Raw genomic sequence first — 14,670 nt, forward strand, 5'->3', positions numbered from 1 at the left:
GCGATCGCTTATGTTGTGCGACCCCGCGATAAGGCCCTCCATTTCATCCGGCCTCTTACCTCGAAGTTCTATATTGAATTACCCGATTCGTCGATATTAACCCACATTCTCCGGTACAAACTGCAGGGATGGCGCAAGGAACAAGCCGTCTAGCTCCCGCATGCAGCGCCTTCCTGCGAGTTTGATTCGCCATCACACTTTACAAGCTGTGTGATCGCGCAGCATGCGTGTGCCACTCAGCGCCTGCAATGCCTCTTTCGCCCCTCAGTTCACTCACTGGCGTCGGCTAAGATGGGGGCTTACATGGCTGTTAAGAGCGTGGAAGGCCCCGGAACGCTGGATGCTGATGCTTCGTTTGTGCGTCTGAACCTCGAGCACGAACGACGACCGCTTACGACCACGAGAGGCTCTCGGTAGCATCTCCAGCTATCGACTTCGGATTGCCGACAATAGCGCAACAAGAGCGCCCGGCGCAGTTCAACCTTATCTCCGCAATCGCGACCCATCCAGGCGCAGCCTCACATATACGGCAACGCTAGCCACCAGACACTACCATCGAGTGTGACGGTCTCAGGTGTTCATCATGGGCTTCTTTATATCGCGATCATGGCGCCTGCCGAAAATTATCTACTTCCTCATGGTGTTTGAACTGCCATTCACCGTGGCCAACCTTGCGCTCTTCGGCATCGCATCGCCAAATCTATACCGCACAATCTTGTGGAGAGTAGGAGGCGAGTTGGGCTTCAACTCGAAACCAAGTACAGTCCTATATGCGGCTGCGAATTATCGACCTGTGGATACACCTTTAGTGTGGAGTAGCTTGTGAGTAGCATCTTCCAGATCGATGACGGATGTGCAAGAACCAAAACTACAATCCATGGACCTTGCTGTCATTCTGCGAAACCTCGAAATCCAGCGGTAGACTGACCATCGCAGTAACACCCAATACCACCTCGTAATTGGTGTAGTATGCATGTTCTTCTGGCTTGTCAAGGTGACCTTATGGCTCCTCAAGGTCTTCTTCCCGATCCTATCGCTCCTCCTTCACATCGCTCTCATGACCCTATGGGCCTACGGCATCCACATCCAAACCGCGCCCGACACAATCGACCCCAAGCACACAAACAATGGAGCGCCCTGGTACATAACCAAGAGCTGTAACATCGTGGACGATAAACACATCAAGAGTTACTGCATGCAAGCAAAGAGCAGTTTCGCCGTCAGCATCATCATGCTGTAAGTCTCATGCCACCTGTATCAACCGAAAGGAAAGGCGCTAACCATGCTCTATAGTGCCATCTACGCTGTCTTCGTCGTCCTCTCAGTCTATTCCCTTATCCCGACCACCGCCCAAAAACAAGCACACGCGGCCAGGAAAGCTGAAAAGAAAGCGGAAAAGGAGAAGTGGGCTTCCTCACCTTACGACAACGAGATGACCGCCGAGGAACAATGGCAGCACATGTGGGAACTTCAACAACTACCTCGTACACCCGGTACTATTGGTGGCATGAAGTCACCCATGACACCACGGACACAAGCATTCAACAATCTTGGTGGTGAGGAGGCTGCGCATGGAGGCTATTACAGCAACGTGCCAACAGGAGGTAACGCGTGGTACGGACCACCGCAGACGCATGAAGGGACTATAACGGTCAGTCCAGTAATGGAGCAAGACGAATACTACTCCTCGCACGAAGGCAAGGGGAAAGCACCGGGCTGGGGCGGTAATGCGTACTAAGCGCACGCACTGTCGATGGTTTCATAATCTTTTGATTGGGATTGGCGTTTGAGCGAGTGTGATTTCAATGATACCAAATTTGGGGGCTTGGATGTTCGCTCATTACTGGATAGGAGAAGAGACAAAATGGGATCGCTCCTTATCTTCAGACTGAATCTAACAATTTTTACATGCATTTGCAAATAGTGGACTATGTGGATGCCTTTGGAGCGTGTGAACTGACATTTTGTTGGGTGAGACATGTGATGGCGCGCAATCGCGTCGGAATCGCACGCGACACTTGACGTAACCTCTAGCACTTGAGCTCCACAATGTCAAACTTCTAATCTTCGACAGATCATCTTCCTTCACCGTCTCCAAACTAATTGCAGTCATAATTATACGCAACAAAATGTCTGAGGATGCCATAAACCATATTGTATGTGTCGGTGCCGTTTACATCGATACCATCCTAACGTACGTACTTGCTCCTTGCGGCCTCGCCGAGAACAAAGCGCCCACTAACCGTCAAACATCCAGTGTTCCCCATTTCCCCATAGAAGATGAAAAGCTACGCGCCAAATCCATAACACGAAGAAGAGGCGGAAACACGGCAAACAGCTTAGAAGTGTTATTGCAACTACAACAACATGATCCCGAGACAGCGCGAAAACCTCAATCTACGGACTTGCATCTGCTCGCCGTACTTCCTGACGAGAACTCTGCTGCGTCGAAATTTATCTGCGAATCACTGCCTCAAGTGAAAATATCAGATGTGAGTCTGTTTCGCAAACAGCATCAGGAAGCGGCATCTAGCTATATTATCCAAAGTGAGGAGAATCAGTCGCGCACGATTGTCAGTATCAACCAGCTACCTGAAATGCAATGCAACGAGTTTATGCATCGGGTTGTTGACTTCACTACTTGTGGTGGCATGGCGCCCCATTGGAAGAGAGCGTGGTTCCATTTCGAAGGCCGTGTTCCAGAAATCACGCTCCGGTGCGTCGGCTGGCTGCGCGGGATGTTCCCACACTCACACTTCAAGATCAGTGTGGAGTGCGAGAAGCCTGAGCGTACGGGTATGGCTGAGGTCGCGCAGTATGCGGATGTGGTGTTTTATTCGAAACTCTGGGCCGAGAAGAATGGGTATAAAGATGCGAGGAGTTTTCTCGAAGATAGGAGGAATGAGACGAGAGATGGTGCAATTTTATGTTGTACATGGGGATCTGGAGGCGCGGCTGCGGTTCATAAGGGAGATAATGAGGTTTGGGCGCATGTTAAGGCGTGGCAGGCTGAGAAAGATGAGCAAGCAAAGGTTGTGGATACTATTGGTGCTGGAGATACTTTCATCGCTGGTATGCTGTTTGCGATTAATGAGCATGGAGAGTGGTCGTTGCAGCGGAAACTCGAGTTTGCGAATGAGCTGGCTGGGAGGAAGGTTTTGCAGGAGGGATTTAGTGGCCTAGGGAAGAAAATGTGGTAACAGGATGATCATGAGCAGGTCTCAGTCCTCATCTACCTTCTCAAGCACTGAACAGTACAAAGTGGTATATCAACCGTCCGATTTTACTACTCTTCACGAGCTAAAATCCCCAAGCACATTTACGCAAACTTCAAGTTGACAGGCAGATCGTGATACATCTGATAGTCGAACTCGTTGCTCCACTCCACGATAAACATCTTGGTAAGTGCGACAACTCCTACAAGATTGAGCTCCTTGTCCTCATCCGGTAGACGCCAGAAATGAACTTCGTCCAGTTGATCCATGCTCCAACCATCAACCAGTGCAAGTGTTATGTCCGTCACAACGCGTACAAGATCGCCAGAATTACCCTTTCCAAGAAGAACAGCCGATGCTGCCATTTCGCCCATGCTATTGCGGACGAAATTACCTTCCCATCCTTTGCGTTCGAGAAGATGCGGCGAAGAGGAGACAGTCCGCTTAAGAAGATCGGCAAGTTGGGATCTGAATCGGTCCATAGTGGGCCTCGAGTACGCTAGGAGGATATCACGCATCCCACGATGTATGCTCCATGAAAGATGGTTCCAAGGAAGACAGTCTAGTGCTTGTGCAATCGCCTCTTGCTCTCTTTCGGGAGCCAGGAAAAATGTCTCTTTCAGGGGATCTGTGCTCGGAACTTTGAGCTCCAGCCAATCTCCAGATCTTTGGTTCGACTCTCGAGCGAAGATATAGTCAACTTCGTACACTTTTCCTCCCAGCATGTTATACAAATGCCGAGACCCGTGCGCACCAGGAAATCCCTTTACAGCATATTCCAAAACGTAAGTGCCAGGTGGCTTGCGGCCACAAAACGCGAATTGTACGCCAGAAGGGGCTGCGATGACTCCGGCTACCATTTGTGTGCAACGGTTTGTACGCTGCATGAAGCTTGGAGGGTATACATCGGTAGATTTCTTGTGCGAATCATGAGGTGAGAATTGCACGACTGCATCTTGACCGATCGGCCAAGTAATGTACCACTGCCCATTGTACGAAGCGTACCCGGCTCGGAAACCAGAGGCATCGCTGTACGAGAAGGCAGCTCTTGCGTTCGTTAGCACCAGCATCGTTATGAGTGTCGTTCGCGAGATGGATACACAAGCGTGTGCTTGGTAGCGAGAGAGTGGCATCCTCTCCAAAGACTTCCATTGCGTGCGCCTATCTCTCGTTTCGTGTGTATTATCTTCGGTTGTGATGACACTCTTTTCGTGAATGCGCCCTGTGGCTTTCTCTGCTTCGTCTATTTGCAGACTTGTTGATCTAAGCGAAAGAAGCTTCTCTGGATGAAAGATGGCCAGAATGAGTGCCCATCCTGCCTTTCCGGGAGGTGTGAACAGGGGTAAGCGCGTCAGATGGATAGTTTGTCTCCCACAGAAACCGGTCTCCAGATTTGCAACTAGAACGGGACCGTACAAAGGCGGCTTCCTCACAGTCCACCATGACGCTTTTTCCTGATGGCCATACCAGAAGCCTAGGTATGCTGGGGTGCGATGGCTATGGAAAGGATCGAGCTTCTCATTAATAGCGCTAGCCTGTGACAAGAGCCCACCCAATCCGACGGCGGTGACCACAAACGAAAGCCATGTCGCAACATCCGCGGATGTTTCCATTCTCAGGAACCTGATAGCCGACAACTCCATTGCGTATAAGTAACGGCACAACGGTAGTAGATGGGTGAGCTTACATGATGCGGGGATGCGCTTATGTATATCTGCAATACTGACGAAGTATATTACACAGGTAGCATTGTTGAGCCAGATCGCCTGTCTAGGCGCTGTAGGTAGAAGGGCCGTCTTTTAAACTGTAGACTAAGAGCGGGTATCAGACGCCTTCATAGGCTTGAAATATTGTTACCCCTTCGCCTCGCAAGGCAACCCGTGTTCATGCACATCGTGCAGCCGTGTCACATTCAGCCTTGCAGCTGATCGGCCATGAATCTGGCATTGTGTGTAAGAACGGGCGATCGGGAAGCTCTTGCAAGACGGAAGTTTGTAGTGAGCTCCTTATGATCTTCGTACTTTTCGTCGTTGAACAATCGCAGACCATGTTGGAAAGTCAGTAGAACGCCACATTGCTCGTATCTAGTTATGGCAAAACAGAGTGGGGCAGATAGGCGTCCACAGCGTGGCTTGCCCCTCTTCGACCAGTAATTGGTCTAGCTGCTTACTGTAAATCGTGTACATATTTGGTCACTCAGACAGCGGATTGATTGGCTTAATCCCTAACATGATAGCCAGTTCTTCACACATACAACTAAACGCGGAAACTACCCAAATACAATGGCATGTCGCGACGAGGCCTGCTTACTGTCGCTGCTGAGCCACAAGGTAGTTTACCATCCGTGTTCAGTATAAAAGGTCAGAAACACAGCTATGTTTGTAGTGATCGCAAAACTTCCTCCATGGAACACACCAATCTTTACCTACCTGTTGTCGCCCTCCGCCGCCACGTTCACGTATCCGTCCTCTTCATAGCCCTTACCGATCAACGTCGTCTCGTAGCCCTCTTCTGCCTCCTCACAGGCTGCCAAATGCCTCGCGACCCTCGGGAAGACGTCAACATGCGCATGCTTTCCCATCCAACAATCCAGATGCCCATAACCATTCACAACAACCCTTTCGTACTTTACCTCCGGAAAACATTCTCTTAACAAATTATAGCTACTTTTCGTGCTTTGCTGGCTCCAAACAGCATTCTCAGCCCCACTCAGCAAGCAAATACTCAATCCCTTCAATCTCCCTAGATTCGTTTGGGTAAGCAGATCCTCAAACATGGGCCTATTGCTGCGAACGTGATGAGGTGGCATAGCACCCATATTCGATAAGTGCGAGAGGAAGTTGATGTGGATGCCATCGAACCAATGACCAAGATGCTCATGTGTGGCGTGGTTGAGGTTGGCGTGCGTCCAACAGCGGCCAAAAGGAACGTCGCACCTGTGACAGACCGCAGAGTTGCAAATCTCGCTTCTGGTGCCTACGGGGTAGAAACGTAGTATCTGATCCAGCAGGAACTGCACCCATGGCGAGGACGAAGAAGAGTGGCACGGAAACCAGGAGCATGCTAATGTCTACCCGGCTGTAAGCAGAGAAATTTGGTAGATGGAGAAGACAGGACTTACTTCATATGCCTTTATGAGAATGGGATGCCGCGCCTTGAAATCGTTGTCCGGGCTGAAAAGTAGGTTGGTGAATACTTGACTACATGTCATTCCTTTCAACCAAGAAGCTTCCACGTCGCCTTCGAGCAAAGCAATGCCTGTTGCTATGCTCCCCAAGCAATGAACAACGGCGTAGATCTTTCTCTCTCGTTCCATCTCTCGAACGTATTGCATGGCAGCTCGAACGTCCAACCGAGCATCGTATACAGTATCGCCCTTTTTAGCTTCTTCTCCGATCCCAAAACGGAGAATGGGGACGTAACACCGGTAGCCAAGTGAGGTAAAGTAATCAATGGTGTTCGTGGGTACAGTTGGCAAGGAAAACATTTGATCGTCTACAGATGCACCAGGGATGAATACGATCGGCGTATGCTTCTCTTGTGTGCCAGATGGAGGCTGCCACAACTTGATGGGAAACCTGACCCCATCGTCGGCTGTGAGCATCGTCACAGTAGGAACTGGCTTGTCAAAGTAGCCCGATTTCCCGGTGGACGGTGTTGGATACTGAAGTCGGCGAAAGGGACTGAACATGTACGACGCGATGTTAGCCGTGAAAAACTTGAGGAACCGAGCCTGCGCTTGCATGTTGCTCATGCCACTGATAGTTGTACGAGATCGTAGGGACTGAAGTTCCGAGACAAAGTCGTGGAGTGACAAGTGTAAGATACCTCGGCCGACCACAACGCCGTCGTATCCAGTGATTGTTGTGTATAAAGTTGTTGTCGCGCCCCAAGTTCTCGGGACCGAGAATGCAGCAGCCGAATTGAGTCTTTTGTAACCGTGAAAGCCGTATCTCGCACCATCTGTACTCAAGAGGTCTACCTTGTACACGAGATTGACTGCATCTGCGACTTCCTCGTCAATTGTAAAGAACTCGACTGTGCCACCAGTAACCATGAGCGGGTCTTGCGATAATGCGCCGCAAGCAAATGTGCCAAATGGCACACCCTGATATGAGCCATTTCGGTTGCGGCGTGCGTCCACTGTGAGTGCGAGCTGAGCTGAGCTTGAAGCCTCCCTAGCAACCTTTTCCGCGTCATTAAAGTCTGAGACGTGGTTGCCGAGGTGAATATGACCTCGCATGACTTCCTCAAATCGGATGCCTTCGATCGAATCCTCGATGGTATTAAGTCTGATAATCTTTGTGGATTCTGGTAGTACAGGTACGAGCGGATCTTTCGAGGGACTTAGTCTACCATCTGAACTATGGTCGGGTTTCCAACCACGTTCTTGGGCGATCAGGTCACAGCTTCGCTCAGCCAGTGCGGTGATTGTAGCGCATGGATTCACACCTTGAAACTACCATTAGCTGTCATTGAACCAGTTTGCATGCTTTCACGAAGCGACTTACCGAGTGATGTTGGGATGATTGAACCGTCTACGCAGACAATCCCCTCGTATACTTCATGTCCTATTCCAACAAGAAGCTGGCCGCGATGATTGACCACGCCCCCAAGACCAGTTCCGTCATTACTCATGACCGCACCTCCGAGCGGGTGAACAGTAATACATGGAGCCTTGACGAGTTTGCCGCCAAGGTTCTCAGTCATCTCAAGAAGAACGCTGTCAAGATGTGCACTCCGCTTCTGGCTCCCTATGCCCGACCATCGCAGAACTACTGCATCTTCTTCGAGTACCATCTGCCCTTCCTTTTCGTCGTGGGACATGGTAAGATACACTAGCGTGCGGTTCACGCTGCCACCTCTAGCATATGGTCCAAGGATCCAATTCTTCAACCTGGCCAGCAGATTACCTCTAGTGCTGGATGATCGAGACAGCACAGCGGTGGTTTGGGTTTCGAGCAAGCTTTGAATGACTGGCGCTAGAGCTTCAGGGATCGCGCCGTCTTGAATGATATACCCGTCCCGTACATTTCTGGCGTGTGTGGAGCCTCTCATGTCGATGCATGCAGTAATTGTTGGGCCGCATGAATCGGAACTCATTTTACCCAGGGCTTCATGGCCAAGGCTACCGACGTCGTGCTCGCAATCATATGCAAAAGCCAACATGTCGCCGTTGCCTGTGAACCTTTGACCCAACAAAGGTGATGTATGGAGGCCATAACGTTGCGACCGCAGCAGTACCTCCGTGGTCCCGAGCGCACCGGCTCCAAGGAAGACAACCTCCCGCTGTGTCGCGTTAGCGTGAGCTATACTCGAAAAACCTCACACTTACGGCTCTGACCCATCTCTTTGTCTTTCCTCCTCTCCCATTGGACACGTTGTAGAATACTATGTACCCTTTGCCTCGACCCTCCTTTTTCACATGTCTGACATCAATTCCACAGAAGAGTTCGGCGCCTCTTGTCCAAGCATCATACAGGTAAGTTACAAGTACTGAATTCTTTGAACCATCATTGACACCTGTGCACTCGTTGCCAGAACCCGTACTTTCGCTCATGTGTATCCCAGCTTGGTTGGTGCTGGAGCAGAAGGTTGTCGTCAACGGAGGGCGGTAAAAGTTGTCTTGCAAGCCAAGACTATCGGCTTGCCGTTCAAAGACGGCTAGTTTGCGTGGTTTTGGGTATCTTGTTGGGAATGCTGTCGGTTGGAGCATGCGCTCGGCACTCATGTAGACTACATTGAAGCGTCAGCATCAGCACTTTTCCGTTCATGACCTTTCAGTACTCACATTGCTCGAGGCCTGCAGGGTTCCCTCTAATCTCCTCCGGCCACTCTGCTGCTTCCAGCAATCTTTCGTCTGGCTTGAGAAAAACACCAGCATTGATCAAGCTCGTTCCCCCCAGACCACAGCCTACGAATACATCCTGCCCTTCCCCTTTGACAGTATGGTACAACCCTGCTGCCTTGCCGATACTAATCATTCTACCGAGTATCTTGCCCCTTAAGTTATATTCTCGCATGGCGTCTTTGAACGTATGGGGATACTCTCCGGGCCAGATTTCTTTGCCAAGTTCTAGCACACAAACGCTTTTCCCGGCTCTTACCATGCGTGACGCTGCAACGCCACCGCCATATCCTGAGCCAACGACCACCACATCATATTCGGTTTTGATCGAGAATGGACGGCGAGCCAGGCGAGGATACGCTCTGTTGGTCGACGTGGCACTTGCGGATGGGATCGGTAGCTGTGGTTCCTTGAGGCCAAGTTCTACCAGCATAGACTTCCCAAACGTGAAAAAGCTCTTCCATAACTCTGACTGAAAGATATGGATACATGTATGCCAAGATAAGTAGCAAAGGCAGCTTATGAATGCAAGCAGAAAAGTCGACTCTAGCATACTTTGTTCTTGCGAAAGTAATCACTGGACCATTCGAAGGAAGGCACAGTAAATGTCAAATAATTTGAGACACTCCACACTGGCAGAGCTTCGTGTAACATGGACGAATCGCCATCGCCGAAGTTCGGTCCACATCAAGAAGCGTTGGAACTCGCTTGGGGGCTAGACACCGCATCTGAGCTTCCATTGTTGCCCAATTGAGCTTACCTATGTATGTTCCAAGCGCGCCACTTGTCACTATCACCGGGAATGTCTGATTCGGGTGCACGTCCGGTAGATAGTCGCCACGCGATTCGATAAGATCTTCGAGGGTCGCGCCTTTGCATTGGAACAATAAGCAACATTGGGGGCCATTATTTGGTCGACGGTAGTGGCGGCCAGCGCGGTAACAAGGTTGTCGAGAAGCTGCTATGGTCTCTGGAAAGATGTATTCAATCTAGGCCTTTACTGATTGCGTGAAACGAGAATTGATGCCGACCTGGAGAGAGTGGGTTGGAAAGGCAAGGGTCCTCATCCGCGTAGGTGGGACTGCATATTTCCGGCGCGTCGCTACTCCCAGTCTGCTGACTTTCAGCAAAATGTCGTTTCCCAGCTCGTGGCCCATCTTTTGCTACATGCAGTGCATACGCGCGTTGTCTTTCATATCCAAGTGATGGGGAAAGGTCGTCTGGACGTAGATGTGTTTTCGAAGGCGAGAAGTAGGGTGACGCGGTCACTTCTTCCACCTCGGCACGCTCGTTTGGCTTCGAACCACCGTGCGCCTCCTTTCTGCCACGGACTGAAAACCACCAAACCACCTAGGTAAGCTAGCCTGTCGTGAAGACAGCCAGCAAACTCCCTTCAAAGGGACGCCACTGGCAATATTCCTCAGTCAGCCGGGCACGCTGCTAGTGCCCGTGAACCTGTTGATCATACCTGAGTTAGGTAGTTCAGCTGCTTCATCGCAGCGGGTCAGCACAACGAACCGTACGCCACCACTCGGCTCGGCACGAACGGCTCACAGCCCTAATTCTAGGGCAGGAGAATTCCGCTGTGGTTTCGCGTAAGATTTTCTACAGTATACCAATGTTACTAAACCAGCTCTATGTGGAAGTACCTTGGTAAAAGGTGAAGTTTATCGGATGTTCGGCAATGGGATTATGTATCCAAGTTTTGATCGACTTCGCTTTCCGACGAGAGTTTTATCCAGCGGCACCGGATACCGAGGTACTACAACAGCATCACGAACAGAGAGCGCAAGCAAATTGAATGGTTGTTTTGGTGTCGCGCGTAAATTTATGTCATCTCTAGCGGCTTTCTCATTCTCATTCTTCTTTGTCTGTCCTCACGAAGCTCCAGATCTCTCGCCAGACTCCGCGGCGTAATCTCTCCGGCCTTCTTTCCAGAATCTGCCTAATTCTTGCTCGTTCATTACTCCTTGCAGCTTCGGCCTCGATCTCCTCTTGCATGTCCGGGCTCATGTCAGCGTACGACTGATCCTCCTTGAACGGATCTTCGAGCATGACAGAAGGACCGGCGATGCCATCGTTCTGGCCGTCCATCTCATAAGATCCGAAGCGGGGTCGCGGAACAGGCGGTACGCATGTCGGGCCCTCCAGCTCGATGTTTGATAGATCTTGCAACACATAGTCTTCGACTGTGAGGTTGCGAATGTCGATGCGAGACGTACGTGGGTAGATGAACTTGTACGAGAGGTAGAGGAAGGCGAAGATAGCAGGACCGATATATGCTCCGATAACGTCAAAGGCCAGGCTGATGGTTGACTTCAGATTGCCAGGAGAGGAAAGATTACCTCTAGCGATTAGAATGATAAGTGGCGGTATGCCGGACCATACAAGGACGAATGTGCTTCCTATCATACCAATATATGCAGGAAGTGGTTGCCAGCGAGACTTGAATAGTCGAGACTTGTACAGTGGGTGGTTTCTTCCAAAAATCTTTCGCTTCGCCAGACGATCGAGCCCAGCTTTGAAGCGCAGAAAGGTGATGCAAAGGCAGATGTTGATGCAGGTCGCAGTACCAGTGTAGATCTCAGAGAGTGTGATAGTTGGTTGTGAACTCGATCTGTCGGCCAATCCAACGAGTGACAGGAACCCGAGGGCTGAGCATAGCAAGATAGCTGCCAACGGCGTGTGACCGTTGTTAGTCCTACCAAATACATTTGCGACCTTTCGTGGGAGGTATTGTTGGGATAGCATGAAAACACTCCGCGAGGCGGCATATAGATCAGTGTTTGCAGTCGTATATGCCGAGAGTATGAAAAGCGCATTCAGTGCTTTGGGTAATGCGTGGAGCGACGTATGTTCAGCCGCGATCACGAAAGGCGATCTTGTTGGGCCACTGCCTTTTGTCCACAACTGGGACAAGTCCGGATCGCGGTAGTTGACGTTTGACCCAGCAGCAAACATTGTAAAAGGATACATGATGACGGGAATGACGTATACGAAGGTCATTGTGGCCGGTACATCCTTCCAAGGGTTCTTCGCTTCCCCGGCAGTCATTGCGACCAGGTCTGTCCCGAAGGAGAACATGGCAAGTGTGATTGAAGTACTGCGTTTCCAATAAGCTTGGCTGTGTTCAGCCGGATTCGAGCTACTCACATAAATCCAAACAAAGCACCTCCTGTCCCAGGTATGCCGAGGTTAACGTCAGAGACGCTTGAAAGAGAGAGATGTTCGTCGGTAGCGTTGAACCCGGATGGCTTCCAACCTGGAGTAAACGCGTAATCTGTGTAGTCTGCCTCGTAGATTAGCGCAAAGACGTGGCCAAAAGAGACTGAAGCTCACTGTCGTTGTATTTGCCCTCTTTTAGTCCTCCCTCTTTTGGTCCACCACCTGAACAATGTTAGATAATTTACTGGCAAGTCGGTGTACGCATAGATGCATACCTCCAAAGTTCAACACCACCATCATGACGCAAACAAGCACGAGCAGGCTCAGCTTGAACCACATTACTACCTACAACCACCTTATTAGATCAAAGCCCTCGAGTTTCTTTTCGCTCAACTTACTCGTTCAATTTTACCGTATAGCTAAGAAGAAGTAAGCGGCATGTCTCCTGTATTCTGACCATTGGCTTACCTTGACCCCAAGACAGTGCGAGAAAGTCGTCAAGGCTATGAAGGCGATATTGATAGCGGCTTCTGTGCCAGGTGAATGTGGCTTCTGATCATCTTTCAAGAGGACAGTGAGCTGTGCCGCGAGCGCAGTGAGAGTAGTCATGGCGAAAATCTTGTTGAGTCTGTAGATTTGTTAGCTGCTGCTCTTATTGAGTATGAAAAAACATACCCATATACTGATGCGATAGCAAAGCCACTAGCAGGATCCAAGAAAGTGTGAGGTAGATCGATGAGAGCTCCGGTCAGCGGCCGGCATGTTACCATCTCAGTAGTGGTATACATGACACAAGCAACGATCCCTCCGGCTACTACATAGCTGATTGCAGCCCCAAGTGACCCAGTGGTAGCTATCAGCCCACCCGACGTGATGAAAACGCCTCCGCCAATGCAACCGGATATCCCAATACCTGTGTTGTTATTCGACCGGACTCCACTGTTACTGGCCAACTGACTTACCTGCAAGCTGAGGCCTACTCAACACACGATCAAGATGTTCGGAATGTGTCACATAGTATGGCGATCGATCTAGCGGTCTTTGCTCCTCGTCCATATCGACTGGCATTACATTAAACAAAACTGGTACCAGACTGGCAATATCCAAAAAGTGAAACTCTTTCTTCTTTTAGTAGTTTGATGTAAATATTCTAGAAATCTTAGTGTGCTGCGAAAATGCAAGGGCAACACTTTGATGTAGACTACGCCCTCTTGCCGCCCGCTTCTGGGCATCTCCAGCCTAATGTACTTAGGCATGCCCTGTACCCAAGGCTGAAATCATACCGGTTTGCTTCTTGTCAGCCTTGACTCCTGCTTGGAAATGATGCAGAAAACAATGACCTAGGAGGGGATGACCCCTTCGACAAGAGATAGTTGGCGTTTTTGCCACCATCAAAGTCGACAACCAGGAAGCGATAGATATCGTAGTCAGATCTATGAACCACACGTAGAGATCGAAATCTAGGCAGCAAGGGTATACTCTGGTGACGGAAATATCTCATGTCCCTGCGAGCGGTAGAATAGTGGGGAAATGATCGAGGCGAAGCATCTGGCGTTTGGTGATTGGCCGAGACGATGAGCTCTTGGGGCTAAGATCAGCGAGGCTGCGTCTCCACAGACCGCTCTCTTACATATGTGGCGAAATGCTAGAGTACAGAGCAGGCGCATGATAGATTTTTGTCTTCTAGCTGAGTAAGGAGTATTAGTACTGATCTGGACATGCAGGGGCACCCTTAGGTACGGAGCCTTCCGAACTCAACGGTGTTATCAAAGGTGTGTAGTGTTCGCCCCCTCGCAGTATAGAATTAGACAGAATGAGCTCGGTTCTGGAGAAAGGCTGTCAGATGTTAGCTCAGGTGCTTCAATACAGTCGCGAGGCTATAAAATAGCGTCAAGAGCGCCACATCCAGCGTCGCGCGCTCTGCGATAACGTTCAGCAGTACAGCCACGCGTCCCACGTACTCTAAGAGTACGCTCTGGCTGCCTCATATGGCTGAACACCCTATGGGATTGTGGCTTGGCTTTATTGGTATGCATGAGTGAGACACGGCCCCCCAACCACCGAGTGTCATATCTGTTGTATGTATGCTTTTTGACGCGGTGGCGCATGCAAGACAAGATCAGGCTACAGCTATCGGAGTCAATATCCGGCGCCAGCTGACCTGTGTGACGGCTCAGACCGACCGTTCGTTCGAAGCAACGGCATTATTGCTGCTTCACAAACATACTTTCCGTCGCTTGACGACTTATTGACTGCACACTTCTCTCGTCATTATGATATTCTTGTTTCGTGCTCTTTGATGATGTCTATCTCAAGTAGCTCTTCGTATCCGTCTGTGCGACGCTCTTCTTCAGCTGTAGAGAATTTCCCAATATTTACAGCCTCACTTGGCAACTGTACAGAAACTCATTTGCAGGCAAGTGAACAACGTTTTCTCCGGAG

The 14,670-nt window shown here is 50.2% G+C and overlaps 5 protein-coding genes across 5 annotated transcripts; 2 read left to right on the forward strand and 3 right to left on the reverse strand.

The window, feature by feature from the left end:
• Window positions 1-583: 583 nt before the first annotated feature.
• Window positions 584-1,738, forward strand: AA0111_g6997 (hypothetical protein; the record flags this gene model as incomplete). The annotated part of the gene is made up of 3 exons (XM_028653280.1): window positions 584-822; window positions 937-1,236; window positions 1,294-1,738. 3 exons carry the CDS (start codon window positions 584-586, stop codon window positions 1,736-1,738), a joined length of 984 nt encoding a protein of 327 aa, XP_028505425.1.
• Window positions 1,739-2,129: 391 nt separating this feature from the next.
• AA0111_g6998 (hypothetical protein) lies at window positions 2,130-3,200 on the forward strand (the record flags this gene model as incomplete). The annotated part of the gene is made up of 1 exon (XM_028653281.1): window positions 2,130-3,200. One exon carries the CDS (start codon window positions 2,130-2,132, stop codon window positions 3,198-3,200), a length of 1,071 nt encoding a protein of 356 aa, XP_028505422.1.
• A 119-nt stretch (window positions 3,201-3,319) lies between these two features.
• On the reverse strand, window positions 3,320-4,858 carry AA0111_g6999 (hypothetical protein; the record flags this gene model as incomplete). Its single annotated transcript, XM_028653282.1, has 1 exon — window positions 3,320-4,858. One exon carries the CDS (start codon window positions 4,856-4,858, stop codon window positions 3,320-3,322), a length of 1,539 nt encoding a protein of 512 aa, XP_028505423.1.
• A 1,427-nt stretch (window positions 4,859-6,285) lies between these two features.
• On the reverse strand, window positions 6,286-9,238 carry AA0111_g7000 (hypothetical protein; the record flags this gene model as incomplete). The annotated part of the gene is made up of 4 exons (XM_028653286.1): window positions 6,286-7,667; window positions 7,727-8,504; window positions 8,551-8,951; window positions 9,007-9,238. The coding sequence occupies 4 exons, from the start codon at window positions 9,236-9,238 to the stop codon at window positions 6,286-6,288; spliced, it is 2,793 nt and encodes a 930-aa protein (XP_028505395.1).
• A 1,682-nt stretch (window positions 9,239-10,920) lies between these two features.
• AA0111_g7001 (hypothetical protein) lies at window positions 10,921-12,998 on the reverse strand (the record flags this gene model as incomplete). Its single annotated transcript, XM_028653287.1, has 7 exons — window positions 10,921-12,166; window positions 12,217-12,352; window positions 12,403-12,450; window positions 12,504-12,573; window positions 12,627-12,647; window positions 12,697-12,856; window positions 12,904-12,998. The coding sequence occupies 7 exons, from the start codon at window positions 12,996-12,998 to the stop codon at window positions 10,921-10,923; spliced, it is 1,776 nt and encodes a 591-aa protein (XP_028505394.1).
• Window positions 12,999-14,670: the final 1,672 nt, after the last annotated feature.

Source organism: Alternaria arborescens (assembly GCF_004154835.1).
Source record: "Alternaria arborescens strain FERA 675 chromosome Unknown contig_15, whole genome shotgun sequence".
NCBI classification, from domain to species: Eukaryota; Fungi; Ascomycota; class Dothideomycetes; order Pleosporales; family Pleosporaceae; genus Alternaria; species Alternaria arborescens.